This window comes from Medicago truncatula, chromosome 2 (assembly GCF_003473485.1).
Source record: "Medicago truncatula cultivar Jemalong A17 chromosome 2, MtrunA17r5.0-ANR, whole genome shotgun sequence".
Taxonomy (NCBI): Eukaryota; Viridiplantae; Streptophyta; class Magnoliopsida; order Fabales; family Fabaceae; genus Medicago; species Medicago truncatula.
In genome coordinates, this window is record NC_053043.1 from 38,163,746 (window position 1) to 38,178,623 (window position 14,878).

General features: G+C 32.3%; 1 protein-coding gene across 2 annotated transcripts; it reads right to left on the reverse strand.

Annotated features, from left to right (window-relative positions):
* Positions 1 to 960: 960 nt before the first annotated feature.
* On the reverse strand, positions 961 to 14,521 carry LOC11405732 (AAA-ATPase At3g50940). Of its 2 annotated transcripts, XM_039830696.1 has the most exons (5): positions 13,632 to 14,521; positions 11,951 to 12,958; positions 10,530 to 11,360; positions 10,010 to 10,250; positions 961 to 1,186 (listed from the first exon to the last, which is right to left on the reverse strand). In XM_039830696.1, exons 2-5 carry the CDS (start codon positions 12,890 to 12,892, stop codon positions 1,011 to 1,013), a joined length of 2,190 nt encoding a protein of 729 aa, XP_039686630.1. In that variant the 5' UTR covers positions 12,893 to 12,958; positions 13,632 to 14,521; the 3' UTR covers positions 961 to 1,010. The 2 variants fall into 2 exon arrangements, with proteins under 2 accessions (XP_039686630.1, XP_024632134.2); XM_024776366.2 differs by lacking the exon at positions 961 to 1,186 and having other exon boundaries at positions 9,581 to 10,250.
* Positions 14,522 to 14,878: the final 357 nt, after the last annotated feature.

Sequence of the window (14,878 nt, forward strand, 5' to 3'; positions counted from 1 at the left end):
TTTTTAAAAAGTTATGCACCTATTCGTTCCAAGGACCCATATACTTTTCGTATCACCTTTTTCATGTTTTCTTGTTCTTGGCCTACAAAATGAAAATCGAACAAACTGTAGTAAATTGAAACCAATAACAAGTGAAAATACTACATATTATTAAATAAAACAAAGCTATAAAAAAAATAGGTAGAAAATAGTGTTATATAATTTCCCCATGCTTGGACCCTTCATTGGCCTCAAGCAAATGCTCAGGTAAGAAGAATTAGGAACAAGCAGACATCAAGATCAAATAACAGAACATCAAGTACATGAAAAAGTATTAGGCAAGGTTAAAACCAAGGTATCACCAACCTTGGTTCCAAGTTATAAAATCTCATCAATTGTTTTGAACCAGACATTTCTTCACAAAAAGTATTAGTGCAAAGTGCTGCCATGTCCAAATGACGATCGAAATTGTAGTATCACTTGTGTAAATTTGAGGTATCCTAAGGGTGTGTATTGCGGTTGGTCTGGTCTGTGTTGTTGCGAGGGATAATTGTTCCTTCTCAAAATGTTGTATCAAGTTTATCTACACAGAGTCTTTATGATTAGTGGAGAAATAAATAAATTGGTTTCTATTTTATCATATGTTTTGAACCAAAAATTTCTTCACAAAAAAGTATAGTCCAAAGAGCAACTAATGCTGGGACTACTACTCTTAGAAGAAAAACATCAAGCAAAACTGAAATTATTTGCATTTGTAAGGTATTCTTTATAATGATCTCAGCAATTTTGTAGCAACACTTTATCAGTCATTGTTAACATGAACAGAGAATGATGCTCACCTTGTAATTTTTGTGACAATAAAAATAATTACAAAGAACTTAATATATTATACTTGAAATATCCCAATTGTAAGTTTGATACGAAAATAGAGACCCAACTCACGATAATCATAAGTCTTAAGATGCCTATAAAAGGATATAGAGTATCTAAAGAGCTTAACTTATTGTTTCTAGTACATAACCAAACATGGCCTATATATTTTCTCTACCTAGTTCACCTTCTTCTTTGTTATTTTCTTCAATCTTTATCTCTTCCTTGATCATTTTCTTGGCTTGGAGGAATTTGATAAGGTCTTGTAGGCATTCTGTAGCATCACAATCCTTTGTTAACTCTTCTGCAATTTCAGCTGGAGTAACTTGAACTTCTCCTAAAAGCACTTCACTAATTTAAGGCATACATGTAAATGATGCTATAAGATCACATAAAATATAAAATTTAGATCCATTGTTCATATCATAGATAATAGACGATGATATCATAGAATTAGATCCATTGTTCATTATGATATAGAAAATATAAAATTTTATTTGTTTGATAATAAGGCATACATGAAAATGATGCTATAAAATCACATAATAAACATCATCTAATAATTTAAGCATTAATTAATAGGTACAAAGGAAATGAGTTTCTTGAAGTTCTTCAAACGATTCTCATACACAATGGCTTGGTAAGGGTAGGACATAGATTCAATGATGGCAGAAAGGAGGAGACGGTAGTTGGTCCCATCAACAACTTGTGTTTCACCCTTGGTGATCTTCTCAAGCTTAATTTGCTTTATCCCTTGTTGTTTGCCGTACTCGGTCACGGCAAAGTTGGCGATTTCAATCAAGTGATGATCATTGAGGTTCTTGATGGGGCTATAACCACCAGGTATTGCTTGATTCCTGGCCGCAGAGGCCAACAAAACAAGGAGGAAAATAACAAGATATTGAAATCTCATAATGCTAGTATTGTATCGTATCTTTCAAACTTCAAAGATTACAATGGTGTGAATTTATGTTGGCTGCTTGGATATATATATTACATAAAAGTTATGCCAAGGTGGTAATATATTATTTTACTAGTCAAAATAGATCAAATTAAGTCAAAAGTTTAAAAATGGTAAAAAAATAGTCAATAGTTTAATTCAATTTTATGAAAAGGAATTGTTAGGAGAAAATATTACCTCAAATTCTGTTCATGTGATTTGATTTCTCTTTTCACAACATGTGGCTTCCTTCCTAATTCTTCCTCTCATCACACTAACACATTCTTAGTTGTAAAAATAGTTTAAACAAGAAAACTCTTACCCATCCTTTGTTTATTTTGTTCAAATTTATACTATTAAAAAGCTAGGTTAGGTCATTTTCATTTACCTTCTATATCGTGTGTTTAATTTTGTACTCTGAATTGTTTTTAATTATTTCCCAATCTCATAAACGTTCACATCACATTTTTAGTATGTCTCTTGGTTGGTCTTTGTTCATTTATGTATAGTACCACCAAGCAAGCTGCACTTGTCCCTTTTCTTATTTTATGTTTTTTATTTTTTATTTTTTATCTAACATATGGTCTTTTATGATTATTAATGTAAGATGGTAAGGATATTAGGTGAACATAACATTTTAGGGAACATACACTCGCAAAACCCGTACACTCATTTTTGTGTGAACTTGGGTACCAATTTATTTTCTCCCTAATACTAACAATGGGTCAAACTCATGGGATTAGGAGGTAGTATGAGGCAAAGTAATGTGATTATTTTGATTGTATGATACAGGGCTCATGCTAGTGTGGGAGAGCTTGATAGGTCTCCCATCGTGAGCAAGCGAAAAAAATAACTTTTGACGGTCAGATATTAAAATTCTATGATTGTTAACATACACCAACAACAGCGGATATTTTTTAATTCTCGCTTTGTTCTCTCTTCTCCATCTTCAACATGCTTTCTCTGTTTCTCACCCAAAAATTCAGATTGGCAGCAACATGAGTTTCAAATAGAGTTGACATATAAGCTTAGTCGAACGCATCTTCCGTTGATATGAAGCTCTGCCATTGAAACCAATATATTTTTCTTTGAAATATCAACGTGCTTCCATGAAAGAGTAATGACATAATTTTTTTAGAAAAACTTAATGAATTTATTTAACCAATTTAAGTGTGAAAGATTCAAGTTTTAATAGTTTAAAAAAGAACAAAAATGAAATTTAAGTACAAAATTTTGATTTTTCGAAAGCTTCACACATCTTTGAAACCTCTCAACCACCTTTTGGGGCTTTTAGGAACCGCAAGCAAACACCATTTTTCTTTTTTGCAGAAGATGCAAGCAAATTATTGAACAAGCATAAAATCCATTGTTTGGATATTAATAAAGGAACACAAGTTAATTAGTTAGCTTATTTATTTTTTCTTTAACAAATTCCTTTCATTATATTAATCTTGAACTGGGACATTCCCCTTCCTTTGTTTTCCAATTCCTTGTCAATTTTCACAATCAATTATGGATTGATTATCGCAAGCAGAGAGAAAGATTTGTTCTGGAAAACGAAAGTAGTTGAAGGAGAAAGAGAAGAGTGAGAATGGAAATTGATAAGGTGTTGGTAGTGCATCATAACAATCTTAAAAGCTTACAATCTAACGGTTAATAATACTCTCACCGTGAGAGACTTATCAAGGTCGCTCACCCTAAAAGGCGCCTACATACAGTTTATACTTAAAACGATAGGATAAAATAAGAATTCTTTGAACAACAAATAAATGTTAAAAATTCACTATAAGTGAAGGAAATTATGTAGGGTCTCTCTAATAGGCACACTTTTATAAAAGGGGTATCATATTCACTATCACAAACTAAAATTCACTATAAGTTCACAGTTACAAGAGTAGAAGCCCTCACATGGCTAAGAGTTGTTCCACCCACAAACTTCAAAAGTTGAAAACGTGAAATAAGATAGAAGCTCTTTATTAGTAGCAATTCTATCACAAATTGTTATTTATTAACAAACATAGTTTATACAAAAATGAATCGAAAATTTGACGTTGTCATACATACAATTTGGACTGTCAAATTAAAATTGGGCAAACCAAGTACACTTAAACAATAAGGTCTAAAATACATAATTGAAATATGAGTGGTCCAATCTTGATTCAAAGGTCTACATCAACAAACACATAAATGTAAAAAATCCAAAATAATAAATTTTACAAAATAGTGTATCAGAAGAATTTTAAATATTAATATATAAAAAATAAGATGCAAGATGGGGATGGTGAGTGTTGTAAAGTAATATTACTTAGCATTTTTTTTTGGTGTTTAGTGCATTTACCTGTCCTCCATAAAACTCAAACTCTTTTTTTCAGTTAACGGACACTTACTTACCATTTTTCTTCCTCTTTTTTTTAGTCTGACAGTCAATAATTTTTTGGTAACAATATTTGTTTTGGTAACAAGACATTATCAATTTTGATATGTGTGTCACCGTGTTTGCTGTTATTATAGGATTTATGGTTTTGATCATTCTTATGGGTGTTGCTAAATTCACATGAATACATTGAATCCTAATGACACCGATCAAACTTGCCATATTACTTTCATGCTAAATCTTTGAATCATATATTATTGAAATCCGTGAATATTTCGTTATCACATATGATTCCACTTTGTTGAACTATGTTTATTACTTCAAAATGTGAATTTACAGGTTAACAAGGAAAGACACGTGGATATGGAATTTGGAAAAATCAAATACATTTTCTATTTGTAGTGCTTACAATTTTTAGATTGCTCAACATAGTGTTGACGCTCGTGTGGATGTGAAGCTGCTTTGGCAAAAGGATATCCCTCTGAATGTCGTGGTTTTCGCTTTGCGTCTGTTACATAATAGATTACCAACAAAAGATAACTTACTTCGGCGTGGAGTTCTCAATAATGATTTTTGTCTGTGTTACCGGATGTGGCTCTTTAGAAACCGTCAATCATTTATTTTTACATTGCCTGTTTATTGGGTTTGTCTGGAATATTATCCTTCGTTGGGTAGGACTCTCTACGGCTGCCCCATTCTTGGCTTCGAAGCATTTTACTCAGTTCAGTTTTGGTGGTGGGGGAACTCAGGTGCAACAATCAATTTTAACTGTCATTTCGTTTGGTACTGTGTGGGAAATGTGGAAAGAAAGAAATAACAAGATTTTCAACAGTAAAGAATGCTCGATTTTGTGTTTGGTGGACAAAATAAAGCTACTTTCCTTCTCTTGGTTGAAGATGAAATTTGTTCATTTATCTTTCAATTACCATAGTTGGTGACTGAATCCCCTCGCAATTTTGGGCTATGGCTAGCTGTTATTTCTTTTGTGTGTATTTTTGTTGTTTTCTTTTCTCCGTTTGTAAATATTGTTAATACTTTTCAAGTATTTCTTGGGCACACCTTGTGTTAGGAAAAACATTTTGTTTTGATAATATATTTCATTTTAGCTTTTTCAACAAAAAAATTAATTAATTTTTTTTTCTTCAATAGAGACAGCATCGATCGAATAGTCATGCATTGTGTTCTAGGAATCATGTCTCACTTAAAACTGAAAAAAAAAAATAATCTCCATAAGCAAGGTCATGAAAATAAGGCCCCGTTTACTTAGTGAAAACAATTTATATCTTTTCGTTTTCTGAAGTATGTGTTCATTTTGACTTGCTAATGAAAGGATGTGATATTATTGAAAGGAATCATTGTAATAGAGAGAAAATGAAATGCTTGCTAGAGATTATTCATTTTCGGAAATAATAAAAACAACTTTTTGGCATTATCATTGTTTCCAAAAAATTCACATTATTGTTTAGGTCAAGACTCCGTACGTTATCTCGTTGCTAGCATGTAAAATTAGCACAAGTTTTATGTGTTATCCCACCTTAATTAACAAATTTTTCACAATAAAAAGTATAAGAAAAACATCAAGCAAAATTGAAATTAACCAAACATAGCCTATATATTTTCTCTACATAGTTCATGTTCTCCTTTGATAATTTCTTCATTTTTAATGTCTTCCTTGATCATTTTCTTGGCTTGGAAGGATTTGGTCTTGTAGGCATTCTGTAGCATCACAATCCTTTGTTAGCTCTTCTGCAATTTCAGCAGGAGTAACTTGAACTTCTCCTAAAAGAACTTCAATCTTTTCAAAGAGTTCATGTTCAGTAATGCAAAGGTAGTTAACAACCAATTGCTTAAAAGCAGAAAAGTTGCAATATGACAAATGAATTTGCTTGTCCATTTTACCAGGCCTTAACAGAGCATGATCTACCACACGTTCTGCTTCTCGGAGAGGTTTTAATATATTGTTTTTGACCGTTTAAAAAAACTCTAAGAATAAATCCACCATGGATAAAGCTTCAAGCTTTTGGAGAAAGAAGAAAGTGATTCTTATTCATTGATTGTAAAACGGTTACAGTAATAGCTATATATAGAAGCTGAAACTTCTAACTAACTACATGCAACATAAATGAAATGTAAATGAAAGTGAAATTACAAAAGCTCAAATGAATTAAACTTGCGCGCTAAGTAACGTCTATATTATTTTCATTATGTATTTTCTTCTGCTTCTCTTCAATGCTTTCCTCTAATAACAAGATATTGAAATCTTATAATGCTTGTATTGTATCGTATCTTTTGAAGCTTCAAAGGGTACAATGGTGTGAATTTATGTTGGTTGCTTGGTTATATATATATATATATATATATATATATATATATATATATATATATATATATATATATATATATATATATATATATTACATTAAAGATATGCCAAGGTGGTAATATATTATTTTGCTAGTCAATATAAATCAAATCAAGTCAAAAGTTTAAGAATGGTAAATAAAAATTCAATAGTTTAATTCTATTTTATTTTATGAAATAAATCATATAACTTTTTTTTTTGTGTTGACCTCTGATTTTCAAGAGAAAGGGTCATGTTGATCAAGAGTTTGCCAGAAGGTAAGTAAAATACGACCAAGAATTGTTTTCTTCATTCTTTATCTCATGTTTGATGATTTTCTTGGCTTGGAGGAATTTGATAAGGTATTGTAGGCATTCTGCAGCATCAACCTCCTTTGTTAGCTCTTCTACAATTTCAGCTGGAGTAACTTGAACTTGTCCTTTTCTATTGCCTTTTATTACCATGTGTTTAATTTTGTACTCTGAATTGTTTTTCTATCTATTTCGGAATCTCATAAACGTTCACACCACATTTTTAGTATGTCTCTTGTTTGGTCTTTGTTCATTTTTGTATAGTTCCACACACACACACGTTATCTTTGCAATAGAGGCATATACCCAGGGAAGGGTTGGGTTACAATTTTTTTTTTCCCCCTTCTTTTCGTGTAAACATAAGTGTAGATGAGACTATGCTGAACTTGGAATGCACCTCTAATAGTACCACCAAGCAAGTTGTACTTGTCCATTTTCATATTTTATGTTCCTTTTATGATTATAAATGCAAGATGGTAAGAATATTAGGTGAACACAACATTTTAGGGAGTGTACTCACGATACCCGTACACTCCCTAATATTAAGTATGAGTCAAACTCATGGCTTAGGGAGTGTATGTTGGAACTTGGAATTTGTAACAGTTAGCCATATATAGATCTAGATACAAGTTATAACATATTTACAATATCATAAACTGCATACCTTATAAAATTTAATAGATCAATATTGTTAAGGGAGAGAACGGTATGAGAGGAATTACCCACATTGTCGTCTAGGTTTTCAGATATTCCTGGATATTGCAAAACCGCATCGTAATCCAGGTACAAATTGTTTGGATTTGTTTGAGTTAGATATTTTTTCATTCTTTGATCTGACGTATACAATATATTCAATCAACGCTAAAATATCCAAGATGTTTTCTGATGCGACAGAGTTGCTCTAGTTCACCGCGGAGGTAGTTCTCCGGTGAGATTACAACAAGGTTACGATGAGGTTCTAGAGAGAACTTGATAGAAGAGTCGGTAAAAGTAGTGAAAATGTGTCCTTGTTGTGGTGCATAGCCATCTATATATTACAGAGCTCGTTTGTAACTATCTTTGTGAAACCCAACAAAGAATGCGGGAGTTCGTTGGAGATCACGTCAACGATCCTAATCGAAAGAGACATGCTTCTGTGCGGCCAAGAGCATGCAAGGTTGTAGTCCAAAAGCAGATGAGGAATAGGGGTTATTGGGTCATTGTGTGTTGGGCTGGCGACATGGGTTAGGACTCAGTCGAAAACATGCTTTTATAGAACAAATTTATTGAATAAAGAAGAACAAAAACATTAAATTCGACAAGAAAATGAGCTGCAATATTATTTTAATCTCCTTGTATGGGAGAGAGGAATTAGGTTCCGACCTTTTACTAGAAGTTATCGTTCTTCCATGTAGTCATCATGTTCTGATTCTGAATTGGATACTTCACTTCACTTCTCATCCCATTTTTTTTTTTTAAAGGCAAAATGAAATATATTAACAAACAAAGTTCATGTCTAGCGCAAGTAGTGCAATGATAGAAATCAAAAGTATCTAGAACCAATTACAAACAACAAATCGGAAAAGGCTTAGCCAAACGAAGCTAGCTATGTGACGAAACTCAAACACATAAAAGGATCATGCCACCAACCATGAAGATCATGATTAAAATCTAAATTTACATGTTTCGTTTTCAATCGCCAAAACGATATAAGCTTTACTTTGTCAAATAATTGGTACAACGAACCCTCCTTATTATGAAAAATACAACAATTTCTGTCCTTCCAGATAACCCAAAAGCAAGATAACCATATGATATGATTAAATTCCAAACATGTTTAGAGACCTTCTGAATTTCCAAGTTGATTAAGATGATCTGCAACATGCAACAGGTTTAATGATAAAAAAAAACCTAACCATTGTCGCACCAAATACCATAAGCTCCCAAGGAAATCACAACCCATAAAGAAATGATTGACACTTTCCTCCATATTAGTATTAAAGATAATGATTCCTCGACGAACCAATTTATCCTTAGTAGGTAACCTAATTAATAACAAAGCGCCAAGCAAAAAGAAAAACTTTGAATGGTACCTATTTGTTCTAAATAATGTTGGTAGTCTCAGCATGGTCAATCTCCTCCACATTTGACAGCTCATGGTAAACACGGCTTACTATGTAACCTTTAGTCGGATCATTTTATCAGCACCACCTATCTTGCACACCCTCTTGCAAAAAATAGTTATGTAAAAATAGCTATGAAAATCAGAGTTCTAAAGGTGAGGTAAACTAATGTGATTATTTTCTCTTATAAATCAAAGCTATAAAAAAAATAGGTAGAAAATAGTGTTATAAAATTTCCCCATGCTTGGACCCTTCATTGGCCTTGAGCAATTGCTTAGGTAGGAAGAATTAGGAACAAGTGGACATGCATCAAGGTCAAAGAGCAGAACATCAAGTACATGAAAAAGTGAGTATTAGGCAAGGAAAAAAACCAAGGTATCACCAACTTTGGTTCCAAGTTAGAGTTTAAACTCCTCCAAGTCATAAAATGTCATAAATTGGGCTCTCACCTCACATGATCACTTCAAGTGATTTTGATTCCGCTAAATTTTCATAAAAGATCATGTTCTATTATAGGCTTGACTATAAACCGATATGTCGAATACATTTCTTGTGAAAGCAAGAATGACTTAAAGACACTTTTTTCAAGGGTTGTAACAGAACCATGGAAATTTGTTGCAAGGTAGGTTAAGTCAAACAAATCATAATTTTTCACAAAAAGTATAGTCCAAAGAGCATCTAATGTGCTATCCCACCTTAACATTTTTTCACAACAAAAAGTATAGTACATAGTACACACTGCATATTTTTCCTTTTACAAGAAAAACATCAAGCAAATTGAAATATCCCAATTGTAAGTTTGATACGAAAGTGGACACCCAACTCAAGATAATTTTAAGTCTAAAGATGCCTATAAAAGGATATAGAGTATCTAAATAGCTTAACTTATTGTTTCTAGTACATAACCAAACATGGCCTATATATTTTCACTCCCTAGTTCAGATTCTTCTTTGACATTTTCTTCCTTCTTTATCTCTTCCTTTTTCATTTTCTTTACTTGGAGGAATTTGATAAGGTCTTGTAGGCATTCTGTAGCATCAACATCCTTTGTAAGCTCTTCTGCAATTTCAGCAGGAGTAACTTGAACTTCTCCTAGAAGCACTTCAATCTTATCAAAGAGTTCATGTTCAGTAATGCAAAGGTAGTTAATAATCAATTTCTTAAAAGCAGAAAAGTTGCAATATGACAAGTGAATCTGCTTGTCTATTCTACCAGGCCTTAATAGAGCAGGATCAAGCCTTTCTTTGTGATTTGTTGTGAAAACAATTATGTGTTCTTCTCCACAGCATGACCAAAGACCATCTACTGCATTCAATAGTCCTGAAAGTGTCACCTGTTGACAAATTATGAACAAATGTTAGGTTCAAATTAAATCTTGGTGACATTATAGTTCATGATGTCCAGAATATTATATCTTCGTTGGGTATTTGTCACGTTCTTATCAACAGGAATAAAATTTGTTGGCTAAATTATGACTGTAGTTAAATATATCTAAGCTAGATTCATGTAGGGTTGAATTATTTTTAATATCTTCTAGTTTTATGCATCTGTGTGACATTTTAGTACGAATGAAACTCAAAGATTAATGATATATTTGAAGAAAAATATACACCTTATCATTGTCTCCATTATCAACAGCTTCTTTCTCTTCTTCTCGGTTCTGCAAATTTATAGTGCAATCAATATCCTCTATCACAAGTATCGCACGGTTGGACATGCTGAGAATTAGTTGCTTCAAGCTCTTATTATCCTCTACATCTGTGAGATCCAAGTCATAGATATCATAGTTGAGATAGTTAGCCATGGCTGCAATCAAGCTAGACTTTCCAGTACCAGGAGGGCCATACAACAAGTAACCGCGTTTCCAAGCTTTCCCGGTTCTTCTATAAAATTCATTATCCCTCACAAATTTGTCCAAATCATTCTTAATTTCCCTTTGAAGCTCTTCATCAATTGCAAGAGTGTTGAAAGTCATTGGATGGTTGAACTTAGTAGGTTTACAACACCAACAATCATAGTCATTTGAGTGAATCTTAAGTGCCACCATTCCTTGTTTAATTTGAGTGGACCGTTCATTCCTAATCTCTTCCTTGATCATTTTCTTGGCTTGGAGGAATTTGATAAGGTCTTGTAGGCATTCTGTAGCATCACAATCCTTTGTGAGCTCTTCTCCAATTTCAGCAGGAGTAACTTGAACTTCTCCTAGAAGCACTTCAATCTTTTCAAAGAGTTCATGTTCAGTAATGCAAAGGTAGTTAGTAACCAATTTCTTAAAAGCAGAAAAGTTGCAATATGACAAGTGAATTTGCTTGTCCATTCTACCAGGCCTTAATAGAGCAGGATCAAGCCTGTCTTTGTGATTTGTTGTGAAAACAATTATGTGTTCTTCTCCACAGCACGACCAGAGACCATCTGTCGCATTCAATAGTCCCGAAAGTGTCATCTGTAGAAAAATTATCACAAACATTAGTTTAAAATTATGTTATTATTATAACTAGTTTCTAACAAATATTTGACATGAACAAAATAATATCATACAATTACATTCAAGTGGTCTCTCGGCATAGATGCAACCTTGCAGTAATTTCATCATATATATAAAAGTTTAGGTGAGTTGGATCTCAAAGAGTCTCCATGTTCTGGATAGACATCATGGACTAAAGAGTAATTACATATGTATCATATCTTACCAACTGGATCAACTATTTCGAACCAATGCCCTCACATGTAAATATTTTGAAGCCATGTGTCATATCTTACCAACTGGATCAACCATGGTCGACAATAATCTTACCAATAAGAACAATCGTTTTTGGTAAAATATTATGTCCCGGTGGGGTATAAGTCACATTCTTAACAGAACCAAAATTCGTCACCTAAATCATTAATACAATTAAATCTATCTAAACTAGATTCATGTATATCAAATTCTTCTAAATCATTATTATGGTTTGAATGAAAATCAAACAAGAATCATAATTTTGTAAGAAATAAAATCGAACATGAATCATAGTTTCATAGAGAAATACATACCTTATTGTATCCATTATCAACAATTTCTTCATCTTCTTCTCGGTTTTGCAATTTTACGGTGCAATCAATATCCTCTATCACAAGTATAGAACGATTGGACATGTCAAGAATAAGTTGCTTCAAGCGCTTATTATCTTGTACATTAGTGAGATCTAAATCATAGATATCATAGTTGAGATAGTTAGCCATGGCTGCAATCAAACTAGACTTTCCAGTACCAGGAGGGCCATACAACAAGTAACCGCGTTTCCAAGCTTTCCCTGTTCTTCTATAAAACTCTCTAGACCTCACAAATTTGTCCAAATCATTCTTAATATCCCTTTGAAGCTCTTCATCAATTGCAAGAGTGTCGAAACTCATTGGATGATTAAACTTGACATCACCAGACCAGCTATATTCATTTGAGTAAATCTTGATTGCCATGTCTCCTTGTTTAATCTGTTTAGCTATCTCCATCACATAAGGCAAATATGAATCGAAGATCTTGTTCTTGTGCTTCTTGTGAAAAGTTAGCTCATAGGATCTTATTTCTGACACGGGTGAGGAGTCATTATCGTAATGTCTAATTCTTGATGAGTCGACTTGTATACATATTAGTTTCCACTTTACACTAACACCTTCAAAAACATCACTCACTTCTTCATTTCTATCAATATTGAATGCAAGCTCTTTATGATCCTCAGATTTGCTTACCTTAACTCTGTCTGCTGAGACAGTTGCTTTAGTTCCTAGATAGGCTTGTGCAGCCTCAAAAACTTGGTTTCTTGCCATCCCTTGAAATTCTTCAATGAGTATGGTGAATTGTGCGGAGGATTGGCGAAAAAGATGGTGAATTCCAGCTTGAAAAAATTGTAGGAGCTCATGAGGAATGAGCTCATTCGTGATGGTTCGCATGAACACAATTGAGGCCATTGCAGACACAAGTGGCTTGGTATCGAACATTGTTGAGATCTCGATCGTTGATGAAGGACAGACGGTTGGAATTCTAGATCAGCTGACTGATATAGTCTGCAAAAATTATTGTACCCAATGAGTTCAAAACTAATTTTCTTTCAATTGGAGTGTACACCTAACCTAAACCTAAATATAGTGGAAACTATACATGAATGAGGTGCATTTCAAACACTAAATTAAGAATTTCAGATTTTATGAAACTTTTTTCATAAATGATTTCAGATTTTATTTCCCTGCTTGTCAAAAGAAATAAAGAAATATCATTAAATTAAGATTTTTAAAAGAAATAAAGAAATATCATTAAATTAAGATTTTTATCAAAAAAGAAAAACATTGAATTATTTTTTTTTACAAAAAAAAGTAAAAATTGAATTGAGATTATATTTCATCATATCGATTATTATTTGGTTTAGTTTTGCCTGAAAATTAAACAAATAAAAAGATAAATTTATTTCACTGCTCCAAATCAATTGAAAGATCAAAGTCGTGTATTTCATCTAGTTAATTTTACACTTAATTCAGATATCTAACCAAATCAAAAGAAAAAGAAAAAAATGTATTGTAGTTAAATAAATTATAGTAAACTCATGCTCAGAATATTTTCTTAATCTAAAAGTAATTAAAAAGTATAAAGGAATAACTAAATAAATAAAAATTAAGGTCAGAAAATTTCCTTAAAGTAAAAGTAATTAAAAAGTACAAAAGCAGAAGTATTCAAAGTATTTACCTCTAGCTGAATAACTTTGACTTGACCAATGTAGTAGACCCCACGTCCAATGCCAATTTAAATAAAGCCAAAGAGCAATTAATAAACAAGTTTATAACTTTGTTTTTTGATATCTCAAGTATTTGAGAGTCGACCATTTATATAATAGAATAAAATAATGTAAATGAGTGATTTATTCGATGTGGGATATCAAAAAATCAGAAAACTCTTTCAAATATTAAAGTATATTTCACAGTTAAATACTCAACTTCTAACAACAATACAACATTAAAAACAATATTATTTGGATATCATGTCTTCATAGTTGTAAGCATTGATTTTGACTCTTAGATGGAATTACTCTCATCCTAAAATGATACATACAACTCAAAGAAAGTTCAAAATTTCAGGATTGCTCAACATTTTATTATGAATTTTTGGTTACTTAACGGCTACGTTTGGTTCAACAATATTATTATATTTTCAATGACACTAGTTTCATTTCAAAATAACGCTACTGAACATGGTGTGACACCATCTTCTTTCAAAAAAAAATAAAAAATGGTGTGACACCATCTCTAATCTTTATTCGAAGTCTGTTTTAAAATGATATACATCAAATTTAACTTTTGATCTCTTTATTGAATTTGTAGAACTTTGTATAAGATTATCAAAGAATTAAAAACCACTCCAATGTCATCTCTACAAAGTTAAATCAGCAGGTGAAATTGATTCTAAGCATGATGAAAAAAGTTGGAAATATGCATAATATTATGAGCTTTAAATTGCAAGAGAAAGAATTGTTAGGAGAAAATATTACCAGAAGTCCACAACCGAAAATTAAATTCTGTTCATGTGATTTGATTTCTCTTTTCACAACAACACTAATTCTCTGTTGTAAAAATAGCTCAAATAAGAAAACCCTTATCCCTCTTCTGTTTATTTGGTTCAAATTTATACTCCTAAAAAGTTAGGTTAGGTCATTTTCTATTGCCTTTTAGACCATGTGTTTCATTTTGTACTCTGAATTGTTTTTTCTATTTACTTCCGAATCTCATAAATGTTCACATCACATTTTTAGTATGTCTCTTGTTTGGTCCTTGTTCACTTATGTATAGTTCCACACACACACGTTATCTTTAGGTATACCCAGGGAAGGCCAGGGTTACAATTGTTTTTTCCCCTTCTTTTTGGGTAAACTTGGTTGTAAATGAGACTGTGCTGAACTAGGAATACACCTCTAAGTACCACCAAGCAAGTTGTACTTG

Excerpts from the sequence above, each read along its gene's own strand:
- LOC11405732 (XM_039830696.1), bottom strand. The coding sequence starts at position 12,892 with ATGTTCGATACCAAGCCACTTGTGTCTGCAATGGCCTCAATTGTGTTC. Across the intron at positions 11,361-11,950 it reads TTGATAATGGATACAATAAG|ATGACACTTTCGGGACTATT; the intron begins GTATGTATTTCT and ends ATTTTTCTACAG. Across the intron at positions 10,251-10,529 it reads ATAATGGAGACAATGATAAG|GTGACACTTTCAGGACTATT; the intron begins GTGTATATTTTT and ends ATTTGTCAACAG.